General features: G+C 37.9%; 1 protein-coding gene across 1 annotated transcript in view; it reads right to left on the bottom strand.

Moving 5' to 3' along the window:
* Nucleotides 1-425: 425 nt before the first annotated feature.
* Nucleotides 426-14,168, bottom strand: part of LOC146663024 (unconventional myosin-XVB-like) — a 67,495-nt gene continuing 53,752 nt past the window's right edge. Inside the window, exons 32-48 of the mRNA XM_085415606.1 lie at nucleotides 12,938-13,079; nucleotides 12,701-12,812; nucleotides 12,292-12,598; nucleotides 12,122-12,185; nucleotides 8,022-8,094; nucleotides 7,857-7,933; nucleotides 7,701-7,777; nucleotides 4,876-5,006; nucleotides 4,694-4,788; nucleotides 3,970-4,047; nucleotides 3,773-3,869; nucleotides 2,988-3,136; nucleotides 2,779-2,909; nucleotides 1,856-1,989; nucleotides 1,642-1,775; nucleotides 1,279-1,419; nucleotides 426-829 (exon numbers count right to left, since the gene is read on the bottom strand). Coding sequence (XP_085271732.1) covers nucleotides 749-829; nucleotides 1,279-1,419; nucleotides 1,642-1,775; nucleotides 1,856-1,989; nucleotides 2,779-2,909; nucleotides 2,988-3,136; nucleotides 3,773-3,869; nucleotides 3,970-4,047; nucleotides 4,694-4,788; nucleotides 4,876-5,006; nucleotides 7,701-7,777; nucleotides 7,857-7,933; nucleotides 8,022-8,094; nucleotides 12,122-12,185; nucleotides 12,292-12,598; nucleotides 12,701-12,812; nucleotides 12,938-13,079 — 2,023 coding nt within the window. The 3' untranslated portion in view covers nucleotides 426-748. The remainder of the gene's footprint in view (nucleotides 830-1,278; nucleotides 1,420-1,641; nucleotides 1,776-1,855; nucleotides 1,990-2,778; nucleotides 2,910-2,987; nucleotides 3,137-3,772; nucleotides 3,870-3,969; nucleotides 4,048-4,693; nucleotides 4,789-4,875; nucleotides 5,007-7,700; nucleotides 7,778-7,856; nucleotides 7,934-8,021; nucleotides 8,095-12,121; nucleotides 12,186-12,291; nucleotides 12,599-12,700; nucleotides 12,813-12,937; nucleotides 13,080-14,168) is intronic.

Raw genomic sequence — 14,168 nt, 5'->3', positions numbered from 1 at the left:
TGGGGTTGGTCTTGGTCTGACTTGGAGATGCCTGGATCACCTCATCTAGCTCCTTTTGATGTGGAGGAGCAGCGCCTCTGCTCAGAGTCCCTCCCGAATGACCAAGCTCCTCACCCCATCTCTAAGCGAGAGCCCAGCCACATTATGTCTTCCTAAATACGTATCACATTGAAATAAGAATAACTGAGAAAGCTTGTCTTGATGTATACTTAAGTAAAGCTCAGTAGGTGTGCAGTCATGGAGTACTCATTTGTGAATTGTCATAAAGTAAAATATTTATTGCTTTGATTAACTGCAGAGTTGTAAATTTGATCAGAATTACAGCTTTCAGGTTGCATCTGTGATCATTATACTTCATTTATGGAAGTCTACTAGTGAAAGAAGATAGGAAAAAAAATGCACATACGATTTATTAAGCAGGTAATGTAAATCTTTAATGATGCTAATTTACTTAAATGACATCAGCATTCATTCCAATAATTAATCAACTTTGCATTCCAACAACAGTTTATAGTTCAGATTATGATCAAATTTAAGGCTTACGTTTATTCTAATACTTTACTGTCTCTAACTTAGTATGCTCCTTAATGAGTGTTACGTGTTGCAGGTTTCCATTCATATAACACAGCACACATATCAGGATCATTTCTGCATGTTTCTACTCAGTTTGTTTCAACAATAGCAACAATAAAACAACAATAACAATAAAAAGAACAAAACCTGTCTTTTCTCTCTGTATCTACTGAATCTACTTTGAAATGGAACTGGAGATTGCCGGTCGAATCAGCTCTTCCATTAATAGAGCAAGGGTGTGGCACAACTGTTTAGCCTGAAACAGATATTTAAAAATTAAATTAGACTTGAATGCAAAAATCTTTTGACAACTTCTTTGGTGATGTGTGTCCCTGACACCAAATTAGAAGTTAACCCACTGCACAAAATCATTGACAAGCATTTTGACATGTGAGTAATCATTTATTGAAAAAGTCTTTAAAGGAGAGGATTTATAACACTGGAGAAAGTGAATGGATGTTTTTTTTAATGTATTAAGGGATGCTTTGGTCAAATGTTAAAACAACTGATTGAATAAAAGATTAATTGGAAATGCCAAATTATGGAAAACAAATAGTATGAAAAACCAGCAGAAGTATCAGGACATTTTTATCCTCTAATACGACTGTGGAACACACCAAGATGCCAAACGAGGAAAATGCCTTTTTGTTCCAGAAAAATACAGAACACACACAGTGAAATAAAAACAGATCAAAAAGTCATTACCTGTTTGAGACGAATGGTGATTTTTTTGGGAGCAGCTGGATTGCCATAGTCAATGTCCACGGCTGGCACCTTGCCTTTTTTATTGGGGTGAATGGTGCGCATGAACTGAACATCAGTCAGAGGAATCCGAAACACTTGCTCCTGCATCAAACAGAGACAACAACAAAACAGCTGATATGATGTATCATACACCTTTTGGTTAGCATTAGCAGAGAGATTTGTGGCTTGACACAGGACAAATTATGCTTCAGACTGGATCTTAGACTTATTTAATGAAAAAAAAAACACTAAACTCTATGAAAAAATCATCAAGTTCAGAAAAGAAGAACAGAAGGCAAGAGACACTCTTTAAAAGACCAGCACCTGTGTTTTGGAGTGTAGGAACAGCACTCCTTCCTGGTTGATGCAGACCACACACGGAGAAGGACAACCACGCTGGCTTACCTTCTCAGCCAGGAAAGTGTTGGATCCAAACAGGGGCAGAGAACTCAGAACCTCTGAAAAATACAGAATTTAGACAAATATTATCAACAGAGGAGGAAGAGAAAAGATGAGCTAGAGAAGAGATACTACCTACCAATGAATTGTACTTTGGCATGTTGAGGGCTAAGGGACTGCATGGCAGCATTCCGACCCTGACAGAAAGTGAGGATCTCCTCCACTTTGTTACGGAGCCCAGTCTGTGAAGGCAGGTACCCCTTTATTTCTGACCTTAAAGAGAAATGCACAAATCAGTATATACATACTGTACATTTACTAACATTACATACATGATGTTAGTGACATGTTTCAAAGAATAAAATTTGCCAGAAAGTTTTTCAAAAGTGTTTCTCTTTATTGTCCGGGAACACTGTATTCAGTGCTTACAATACAAATCAGGACACACCTACTCATTTAGTCATCAAAACTGGATAAAACCCTTTGATGGATACCAGCACAACCCTGGCAAAATCAAGTGGCCAGCATTGAACTTGGAAACGAAAACAGTGCAGTTCCTCTACTGTCTACTTGAGGCTCTAAATATGTGTCATTGCCCCCGGACTATATTACTTCTGTGTCTGTAATTTGCCACGATAAAGTTATGAATATAACTTGCTAGCCTCAATTGCTAACGTAGCACCCCACCTTCTGTCTTGACCATTTTAAGTGATGACTGCATGATATTTCTTGAGATATTTGCAATAGTTCAAATCACTGAAAAATGTAAAATATAAAACTTTTTTTTTACCCAATTATGTGTTATCAGATGGCTGTTCTAAAAAATAATAATAAATAAATTAAGTATCATCAAGTATCACACCTCTGTAAAGGAAAAACAACTTTTTATTTGTATTTTTATATTTTGAATTTAACCAAACAAAAATATGTTAATTAGTCAGATTTTTAAAGAAAGCAGAAACACACACAAGATGGAGCTCTTTGAGGCAACAACAGGTGATTAAAGGTAGTCTTTTATAAACAGTCCACTCTTAAACTGATTATTGTGACTGTGTAACTCACAGTGAGGGCTGGTCCTGCAGGCCCAGAGCCAGATGCTGCAGGGCTGACAGCATTGCTATCTGCTGGATTGTTGATGACCCTCCTGTGACAGGAGGAAGCATCAGTTGTCCGCTCAGATAGTCTGCAAGAAGCTACACACAAACACACACAAGCAGTAATGGTTAGATTAGAATAAGATTATTCAAGCTACATTCAAGTCATTATGTTACCTGTTGGTAGTGGAAATCCACATAAAGGTCATTGATAAAAGAAAGAGGCATTCTCCACATCACTCTTCTCAGCAACAAGGAGCTTGAGTTGTCCTCCACCAGAAAGTCAAACAGGTACTCCTCAAAATGAAGGGGACGCACCATCCCATCTAAGAAGTGGGGAGCAGAGGAGTAAGGAAGGGGGCAAAAATCTGTTCATCTTTTTCTTAAGTATCCACAAACATCTACACTGAAGGGACAACATAAAAGAAAAACTTGAATGCTTGAACCCTGTAGTGAGGAATCCCGTGCTTGTGCTGTTTTGTTGGGAAATGGTTGGGTTCAGTTGTTCTGCACTGTATTGGTTTTTTTTTTTATATACCTTGGTGTTAAGACAATGCCTTTTTTAGGAAAAATATTTCTCATTTCAGGCAACCATGACTTTACAGTAAAAGCACCATGTGGGTACTAATATAGTGAAAACAAACAAGCATTATGAAACATTATTTTAATAATGAAAAAAAGTAAGCAACAGTAGTAAATGTGAGCCTGTTCTACCCTTCTTTTAATTTTAATAAAATTCTTCAAATTTTAATATTATTAATATTATACATACATGCACAAATATTTATACATGAAGGTGATATGCTATGTATAGTTTTTCAAAGATTTACAAATTACCTTTTAGAAATAGGATTGCAGATGTTTTGATATATTTGCACATAATAGCTTTAAAGACACAGTACTTTAATTTGAGTTGAACTTTTTTTTCTGTGTCAGACAGAGATGTCATTATTCTGGTTTACCTTGTTGTCTAATGACAAGGATGGAGAACTCTTTGATTTCTTTGAGTTGGGTGATGCCCATTTCTTTACACAACTCCATTACCACATCTTCAGTGACCTATGTGAAGCAATAAAAATTACAGCATAGAATATTAATAATTAATAATATAAAGATGGTTTTACTGATGGATAAATAAATATGTATAAATAAATCTTACACTGAAGTTTTTTATTTGTATGGGAAATTCCACTCCTCCTGGCAGGTGGATAGGAATATAGATAGAAGTTTTGCCAGCCTGAAGAAAATGAAAACAAACTCAAAATGAGATCTGCTGAATTAATTACATTCAGTTCATTTAAGGCTTTTCTTTTTTAGCTGGGTCAGGACCCTACAACCAAGAACAGGGAGAGACCTCTGGCAGAGCCAGTATCAAGGAGGCACAGTCATCTACTGTGGCTGGATTGGGTGTCAACGGAAAGAGAAGAAAAACAAAAACAAAAAAAGAACATAGAGAGAACAAGAACGACAAATGGAACAAAACATATAAACACATAGAGAGACTAAGCAAAAGTTAATGACATGCAATATTGGAGCATAAACACATGGGGAGTGAAAAAAGGGAGTGTCCAAAAAAAGCACTCCCCCAGCACTCTAAATGAATAGTAGCCTAAATAATGGATGATTCACCTAATCAAAGTCTAAATAACAGTTTTCATATAATGAAAGCTTAATCTTAAAAGAAAAGAAAAGAAGGCATCTGTCTCCCAAAAGCCCGAGCTGGCCCTGATAGCTGAAAGCTCTGCATCTTATTCTACTTTTACAAAGTGTCAGAATCACAAATAAGTCTATAGTCTGAGAGCAAAGTCTGAAATATTCATTATTATATGATGAGGCCAGATCAATCAGAACTTTGTATTGTTTGAGTGAGTAAGTCAACTTGCCAGTATTGCTTCTATCTCGGGATATGAGAGGATATTGCGGCGACCACCAAAGCGAAGAGAGCGCTGGAGGTTATCATGACTCAAAGATGCCAGTTCTGAGGAGGACATCATATTAGTGAAGAAGCTATTGAAACATTAAATTGACATATAAGTTTTTTCCTCATCAAAACAACTTCCTCTACCATGGTATGGGTGCACATAATCCTGAGAGATGTCATCGAGGTAGCGTGTGATATAAGGCTGCAGTGTAGCAGAGCAAGGGAAAAAGCCAGCCACCACACTGAGTAGTTGCCAACCTAAGGAACAGCTGGATCTGCAGATTCAAGATCAGATAATAATTGCAAAGAATACATCAAAGAAAGAAAAATCAACGTTGAATTTTTTTGTAAATAGTGCACTGTAATTATTGCAGATATGTAGCGGTTAGTGGAAGTGAGAAGCATGAATGATCCTGAATCTGTAAGGGATTTTTAAACACTAAAGATGATGCTAAAGAGCCAATTAAAAGAAATAATAAATAAATAAAAAATAATAAAAAGGCACTATTCTCTTTTTAGCTCTTATATATTACAATCTTGCAAAACATGTAAAAGTAGAAGATGTAAAAGATGGAGGCATGTGCACTTATTATTTCCCTCGGCTTACTGTATCTATAAGGTGAACTGCCATGGCATTCACCTTTGTGAGGTCAGTGCTGTGTTGGGATGAGCCTGAGACACTGCACTTTTTTCCCACTTTAGATTGAGGTGTAATGTAACTGTAGTGTGAAACTGTACATGCCCCAAGTACAAGTACAAGAGACTGCCTAAAGCCTTTACCTTTCTTTATTTTCATCTAAAAGATAAAGACAAAACCTCCTTTATCTCTCTATGAATGTGGATTGCAAGTTATTTTTCCTTTTATGCCTGCAGAAATCATTAATTAATAAGGAATTTTATCATAATATAATCCTCAAAACAGCAATATTACCGAAGTCTCTTACTTTGTTTGTATTCCTGCTTTACCATTTGAATTACTTTTATTATTTATATTACTTATGAAAGAAAAATGACAAATTGTCCCACAAAGCATAAAAATACATCTAAGCATGACATTAATGTAAGAAAATACAAAGCTGTCATCAAATTAATAAGTTGAGAATGAAAAGCAAATAAACAAACACCACCTCTCGACTGAAACAATATTCTTTTTAAATATTCAATTGCAGATAAACAGAACTTACATTTATATAAAAAAATTAAACACTGCATGGTTTTCAACAATTATAGTGTTTAAGCTTTTCTCAGATCCAACATTTCACAAAGAATCTCTTATCTTACTAATACTTTTTTTGCCTTTCCATATTTGTTATTTGTTCCAGGAAAAGAAACAGCAGGTGCATTTTGATCTTTATTTAATGGGGATAGTTTTCTGTGATATTGCTTAACAGCAAGACAGCTTGTTTAAGATGTGTCGTTGTTTTGTATTTTTCCATATGTTTTTGTCTAAACCTTTTTGATGAACTTGGTGTTTCGGTGGTATTTATCAGAGCCGTCTTTCTAGTCGGCTCCAATAACAAATCCCAAAGTGCTATCTTGTTGCTGTCTTGGAGGAAGACTAATAAGAGACTAATAAGACTAATAATTCATATTTTGGATTTCTAACTGACTCATAATGAAAGCATCCAGTTGTTCTTCAAGTTGACTTTTATTTTGCTAATAATGTGCTAATGTTGAAGTTGAAGCTTTGGATAACTTGTTAAAGTTCTACACTTCTGGTTAATCTTTGTCAAAATCTGATTCCATTCTACAGTTAGCACTGCAATCCTATAATTCACAATCAATAGTTTAAAAATATATTATTTACCATCTTAAAACACGGTTTTAGGAAATAGTAGAAGATGCAATATAATGTAAGCTCAGTGTCATGGTCCCTGTGCCTCCCCGGCCAGCCCAGTGTGGCCACAAGTGTTTGTTGTTTCACTCTCTCTCTGCTCTCCTCGCCTTGTGCTCTCTCTCTCTCTATCTCTCTCTCCTACCTGTCTGCCTGGGCGGAGCTCAGATTGGGCTCCCGCCCTTGGCCCACGCACCTGCAGCTGATCACGGGTGATTTGCAGTTGATCTCTGGCTCTTCTTAAGGCAGGGGCTCTGAGCTACTCGTCACTGGAATATTGAGTAACTCTTGTTAGTATCGCCTGGCTTCTTTGCGATTCTGCTGTTCCCGTGCTTGCCTTCGACTTACCCTCGTCTGTGTAAATACGTTTACCTGGATCAGCCCTTTTGTGACCCCTGGACCCCGTGAGTGAGAGTGAGCTGCTTGTGTGGAGACTGTTTGGACGAGGAGCAGAGCGAGTGCGAAGAAGTGTGTCTCCCCAGCCTGTTGATCCCCGGGACCCTGGTGTTTCCCCCCACCCCCCCTTCATGTGTATATAGCGCACCAGTGTGATTAATAAAGAGTTGTTGAACCGTGCTTTCTCAGTCTGCGCCTGAGTCCGTTCCACCGCCGTGACACTCAGTATGTATAATATTATTTATACCTGAGAATAATACCTTAAAAAGATGATTTCTGGGTTATACAGCACATGATAACTGGCTAGTGTTATGGTAGTTGAAAAGAAACATTAGAAGTTAAAGTAACATCAGTAAATTGCATGCATTGAATAAACTTATTAATAAATGTATCATAATGTAACACAGTTATTTAAGCTATTATCAAAGCTCATCAGTTATAAGTGTAGGTAAAGCATAAGACGTGATTACTGAAAATCATGGTAAGTCTTTAATCACCTACCATTCAATGTTACTTAAGTAAAACAGAAAGTGGCAGAAAGGGCAGTGCTGGACAATCTGCCTGAACAGGTATGAATGAGCACAGTACAGTACAGCACATAACTTCATGCAAGCTCAGTCAATGTGCAATTTGTAAACAAAAGTTAAATTTGAAAAATTAAAAATCTCTTTAAGAACCCAAATCTGTTCAATCGCAGTTTACGGCTTTTAAATAGACTCTTTACTTTTGATAGGCTTACTTTTTTGGGTTGTTGGTAGTTTGCTTGATAACCTGGCAGAATATTTCATCCCTCAGCAGTTCCTTTTCCTTCCCTAGCTGAACAGAAGTGAGAGAGTCATTACTATTAAAACAAAAGTCCACCCAACTTACAGAAACTGTTTGAATATGCACTCACCAGAAGAATCTGCCTCAGACACTCTGGCTGGCTGCTGTTCTTCCTCATTGGCATGTCTCCCATGTACTCCATCATGTCTGAAAGGACAGACAAATGCGTGGATGAAGAAAGAACAGAAAAAAAGTTTCAATGTATAATACCATGTGTTATTGTGGGTACACTCACTTGTGAAACACTGAATAGATAACTCCTTGATTTCAGGGTCATTATAGAGAATGAGAGATTCCTGGATGGGAGTCTGTGTGAAAAAGACACACATCACAGTTAGCTTTTAGTTTTATTATTTCACAAAGCTTCATTAACACTGACTAGATTCAAATATGTATAATAAACATCTTGGAAATGCCATACAGTCTGAATTCATCATGTTCAACAGTTATTTTTGCCAAAGCATGGGAGTTACTCATTTGATCCACACAAAGTCTCTATAATATCCCTCAGTGTTAGAGCCATCGATGGCTTTGGAGTGGACAACGCCAAAGAATTTGTTGATTCTGGATAGAACTAGGTGTGATGATTCTAGATCATATCTATTTTATTTGTTAAAATTATGTGTCAATTACTTCTCCTCCCTTCAGAAGATTAAGACACTGTTTTGAAGTAACAAACTTCTTTGACACAATTAACGATCCACATGAATTAACTGATGCATTACATCATATATACAATTTCATGAGAAATCTGTGATTCAAACTAGAAAATTTACTATGTTCACAAATAATAAGCTGTGGCTGACAAAAGAGCTCAAGGTTTGTCTCAGTAAGAGAAAGATTGCATTTCTAAATGAAAGAAAATCATTAATAGCTTTAAATATTTGAGAACATACATCATTTAGTTTCATGGTTAATATTGACTCTATTTGCGAGAAAGTTAATCAGAGATTGTTATTAGGATGTTAAGAGGCTTTGGAGATAAAGTCTTTCCAAAACGTTGTGGCTATGTAACCTTGACTGATAAACTTGATCCTTATGTTCAGTTTCAGTCTGGTATAGCAACCTGACTGTGGCCATCAAAAACAAAGCGATTATCAGAACTGTTGTATAGCTTTATCATTGGGCCGTTTTGAGGAAAGTCTGATCTATCATTGCTGACTGTGAACACTAGAGCAGGGCGATATGACCAAAAATATTTATCACGATATACATCTGAAAATTTGCGATAACGATATAACTGACGATATAATTGACACTAGACAAACACTTTACAACTCCACAACTTTATTTGTGCAAAAAAACAAAACAAAAAACCATAAATGTATTTTCACTTCAACAAGCAGCTGTTTTTTATGTGCATTAAAGTTATATAAAACTTTAACAGTGCAAATGCAAATTCCTTGCTGACAGTTTAACCAAAAGGCATTTCCAGTGGAAACTGGCCGACATATCCTCAGCATAACCATGTAGAATATCCACAAAACTTAAAAACAGTTATACACACACAGAGCAGAGTACGTATCACTCCGCGGATTGTCGAAGCCCTAATGCTTCGACAATCCATCAAGCGGTGCGGGTTCGTAGCTTAGCAAAGTCGTACTAAAACATTTGACAGATTTTCGAGCGCCGTGTACATAAAATCGTTTCGAGGTCAGTAAACACAACCAGAGTTCATACATAAGGCACACGGGATTATAAGGGGCGCTGTCGACTTTCAGGAAAATCAAAGGATTGATTTTAAGTGTGCCGTATTTTCCAAAAAACACGGTAATAACGACGGCCCGCTAGCATGCTCTACCAAAAAAAGTGCTTTGTTGTGTATCTGACGGACGAAAGCTAAACCAGTTCCACATCAGTGAAGCTGCAGCATTTTTACAAACCAGTTCTGGTTCATCTGTTTCACTCAACGCTCCGCTTTCACCCTTCTCATTCTCCGTTGCCACCATGCTTTTTCCGCCATGTGCGTATGAAAACAAAGGCACTGTGCATGCACGTTTTACCCATATTCTATCGCCATATTTCATTTTCTTATCGTTACCCAACATTATACCGGTATTACCGTGAACGGTATGATATGGCCCAGCCCTAGTGAACACCCTCTTTATCTGGACATTGTAGGACACCTTTAGCTAGCAAAAAGATGTAGCCTATAAGGAATCATTTGTCCCAAGCATAGCTGGACTGGCCATCGGGCCCGATGGTGATTTTCCGTTTTTATGGGCTGATGGGTTTTTTTCCCATTTTTTCCCGTAACGGTATAAACACTGAAAGGTGGTGGATTGGCCAGATGAAGGGAGATGTGAAAAAATAACTCAGTTGTTTGGTGGTGGCTATTGCGGAGCTTCTACAGATTCAGTAACATTAGCAAGTGGTGGAGGCCAGCAGGCGCAACACGCTGGCAGGTGGATGACGGAAAGGCAGAAGGAGCAGAGACCGGAGGCGGTGAACTGAACTTCAGGTAAGAAGTTATGACCTGCAGTCTATCTGGGTCAGATATGAACCAAGTTTATTTTATTTTCGTTGTGCTGACTTTTTACAGTCAGTTACAATAACTCGTGCTGCGTACTAGCTAGCATGACGGATTTTATATACTGCTGGGCGGGTGCTATGATATTATTGATGTTGAACTTGTTTTATCTTATTTTATTTATAAGGTTAGTTATTAGAGTTTCCAACCGTCCTGTAAAAACGGAATCGTCTGGTATTCAGAGAAAATATTGCGCGTTTGGTATTGAGCTGAAAAGGAACACGGTTTGTCCCGGACTTCAGCTACAATGAAAAAGACACAAAGCTGGAGTTATTCTGTGTCTTTGCTGCACAGCTGCCTCTTCTCCTCTCTCTCTCCTGTTTCTACTTCAATCATGAAACTAAATCAGTGATCAGCTGATTGGCTTTTCTCTCGTGTTTGTTTATCGTCCACCAGAAAGAGGAAACCAGTGGATGTCGCGCTAAACAACAGCAGCACGTTTAAGCTTGATCAGCTAGAATTTATTTAATATTACTTTCTAGTATCAGCTGATGTTTGCTGGAGCCACAGCTGTAAAGCTGCTGGTCATGATGTCGGTTTGGATATGTGGTGAGAGGGAAACATGAAGATGAAACCAGGAGATGTCCTTACTGAATCATCAGAGCTGAACAGGTGATGGAGAAACAGGTTTACCTTTTAGGTGACATGAATCAGTTGAAGGAAAGTTATGAACTGTTTCTGAGAGACAAATAACACCAGGATCCTTTTTTTAAGTAGCTACCAGCTGGTAACTGTGCAGGGGCGGGTCTAGCAAAGTGTTGCCAGGGGGCCAAGTAGGGCATTAACAGGGAAAGGGGGGCACAAGGAAATACTTTTCTTCCTTATTCTCATTTAAAATGTCTCACTTTTAACAAATAATTATCTGAATCTTACTACAAACGTTTTCATCTGATGTAAAATGTATAGAAATCCATTATTGTACATAGTAATTTTTTTTAGGGTCCCATCATAATTTCTTCAGAAGTAGCTAAGTACTGTATATGATTCCAGTATTTTCCCACATTTTCTAGATACTGCACCAGTACTGTGTGTAAAATGCCATCAAAAAGTCAATTAAGTTTTATTCTTTCTCACCTGTCTTTCTGTCTCCTTTCACTTTTTAAAGGTTGCCATGTTAGAAAAAATATTTTGCCCTGCCATGCTGTTTATTGATGTGGAAAATGAATGGTTTATGAAAATATATCTAAATCTGTCATCAGTAATGATCATGTCTCACCTCTAGTCTTCTCTGTCTTAATTTCAGGTTTTCACCATGTGTTCTAGATGGTTTAGGAGGTTAACTCGACCAAGCAGTCTACTTTCGGGTACTGTTTTGAATACCAGAATAGGGAGGATGGTGTAGGTTTAGGTTTATTAGACTGATACATATATACCAACAAGACAGTGTACATCACTGTGACAACAGCGTTTGTTTTCATTCAAAGGCTTCATGGTTTTTCCTATAATACCTGGTGGGCCCGTCTCTAGTCAAAATGCCCGGGCCGATTTTTTGTCCCAGTACAGCCCTTGTCCCAAGACCAATCAGGCATGCTGTGATGTGTTTGTTCTGTTGTATTTGTATGTGTATGTATGAATGTGCGATGATATAAAGTGATTTGACTAATTTGTTCATGGCTTGGTGAATGAAAGACAATTTTCCATTGATGTGGATAATAAAGTTATTCTATTCTATTTTCAGAGGCATATTTTACTGCAGGAAGGCATCTATTATAGGTGTGCATTAACTATTGGTTATAGCATTAGATCTAACTAATTTCGCACTAAAACATGTGGTCATATGACATCAGAGGGACTGCAACACTTACCTCTGTGTATTCAATCACTTGTGAAAAATTCCTTCCGTTGGCTGGCAGACCTGTTGTCCCCAGTCTTCGATAAACAAAGAAGGGTGGAACAAAGTTATACTTTCCATGTTATATGACCCCAAACCACTTCAGCATAGTTCACAATAATACTTAGCATACTTTTATCCTACCTGAAGTACTTCATGGCAAAGTCAGCCATCGGTGAGTTCACCTCTAAGTTGAGGACTGAGCCCTGCATTGAGCTCTGTTGTGATCTCTGGAGAGATCCATGCACCAAACCGTGGGGTGAAGCCTCTCTTCCAGGCTGCTTTGAATTACTGCTGCCCATGTGTTTGTTGATGAGAGTCTTCCTCATGCTTTTCCTCTTCTCATCTCTGTGGTTTAGATTGAGACAGTGGTAGTCTGGGGCTGCAGATGGCTTGGTGAGGTCTTCTGGAAAAAGACCAGAACGTCCTCCCTTGTTGCCAAAACGCCAGCCTGGTGAAACAGACAAATCTAATTAGACTGGAAACAATGAAAATAATATTTGTCTTAGTAACTAACATAAACATATGACTACAATTCAAGTCATGACTTTACCTGGCTCTAGCCCTTCCATTGGCAGCAGTTTGATTATATCACCCTTATTGAAGCTGAGTAGACTCTTGTCATCTGTTACAAAACTCTTCAGGGCAACTACATGGTTTGAGTCCTAAAGGGAGGAGTGAGAGATGAACTAAAATTAAAGAGGCTCTAAAGACAAGGAGACTGTGAATATAAGCTGAAAACCTTTAAAATTATAGACCATGGAATGAACTATGATTATAAAAAGAGTACCTTGATGAGTTCCTGGATGAATGACTGAATCATAGCAATGATCTGAGGAGCCCTGCGTGACTGCAACACCAGTTTTTCACTCTTCAGCTTCAGTGCCACTGTGTCTTCACCCTGAAGTTCAGCTGACAGCACCTCTGCAAAACTTTATTCATGAAGACCCACGTTAACATTTAATGCAATAACCAACAGCAACAATGAATTAAAATATCAAAGATGTAGCAAAAACGTCCATAAGGAATAGCACACGAGACCTGTGATAGTTATTACCATAGCAACTTAATCTAGCTGATGAAAACAGTGGAACAATATAGCTGCTGATATCTTGGGAGCGTGAACTTTGGACTGTACTTGAAAGCCACATTATGAAAACGACTGACAGGCAAAGTTAACAATGTTTGTTTTCGTGGCCATGAGGTGTATTTTTCGCTGAGCTGCAGGGGGAGAGGTGGTGTTGGCCAATTTAGGGGGCAGTTCCAGGTCAGGCTGGCATATTTTGCTAATGAGGATGATAAATAAATAAATAATATTTTAGGACAGTGATTCTCAAACTTTTCACAACAAGTACCACCTCATAAAATATATCGCTTTTAAAACACTTAGACCCCCGGAGAGCAGTCATTTTGGTTTTCTACCTTAGACCCCCGCGGAAAAAGGGCCACGTGTCAGGTCAAACACAGATGCAAAAAAAATCAGGCCACTGTGCGATGTGTTCACTGCTACAGGTACACATGTGGTAAATGCAGACGACAGATACCGTGGCAGTGCCAGGATTGTGAGTGATTGCTGAAAATGTTGAAATGTACTCACTCACTTTTTATCATTATTTGTAAATATGTGTACAAATGTGTGAGAGGATTTTTATGAAATCAAGTATAATCAAGTGTGCCTTATAATCGAGTGTTCATATATTTTCACATAACCAAGTTTATTGTTAAAGAGAACATAATGCATTCCTTACTTTAGTGTCTGAGATGTTTGACAAGTATACAAGTATGTATTCTTTAACCCAGTGTGTGTGATGTCAGATAAGTGTGATATACTTCTATGTTTTTATTCTTAGTTTGTGTACAGAGGTCAGATAAGCTTAGGTAATGTCTGGCCTTTTCCCTTTCGGTTAAAAGAGGAAGTACTATGTAACCCATTTTGCCTTATAAATAAAGCAAGCGAGCCTGTGCTTGGTGTGTTTTGTCTTCTCAGAGACATTCACCCGTGCGCACGTTTTCTAATTACA

Source organism: Rhamphochromis longiceps, linkage group LG8, assembly GCF_057381845.1.
Source record: "Rhamphochromis longiceps isolate RC_006_pf linkage group LG8, R_longiceps_female_GT1.1, whole genome shotgun sequence".
NCBI lineage: Eukaryota > Metazoa > Chordata > Actinopteri > Cichliformes > Cichlidae > Rhamphochromis > Rhamphochromis longiceps.
The sequence above is the reverse complement of the archived record's forward strand: the minus strand, read 5'-3'. Positions and strand labels throughout refer to the sequence as shown.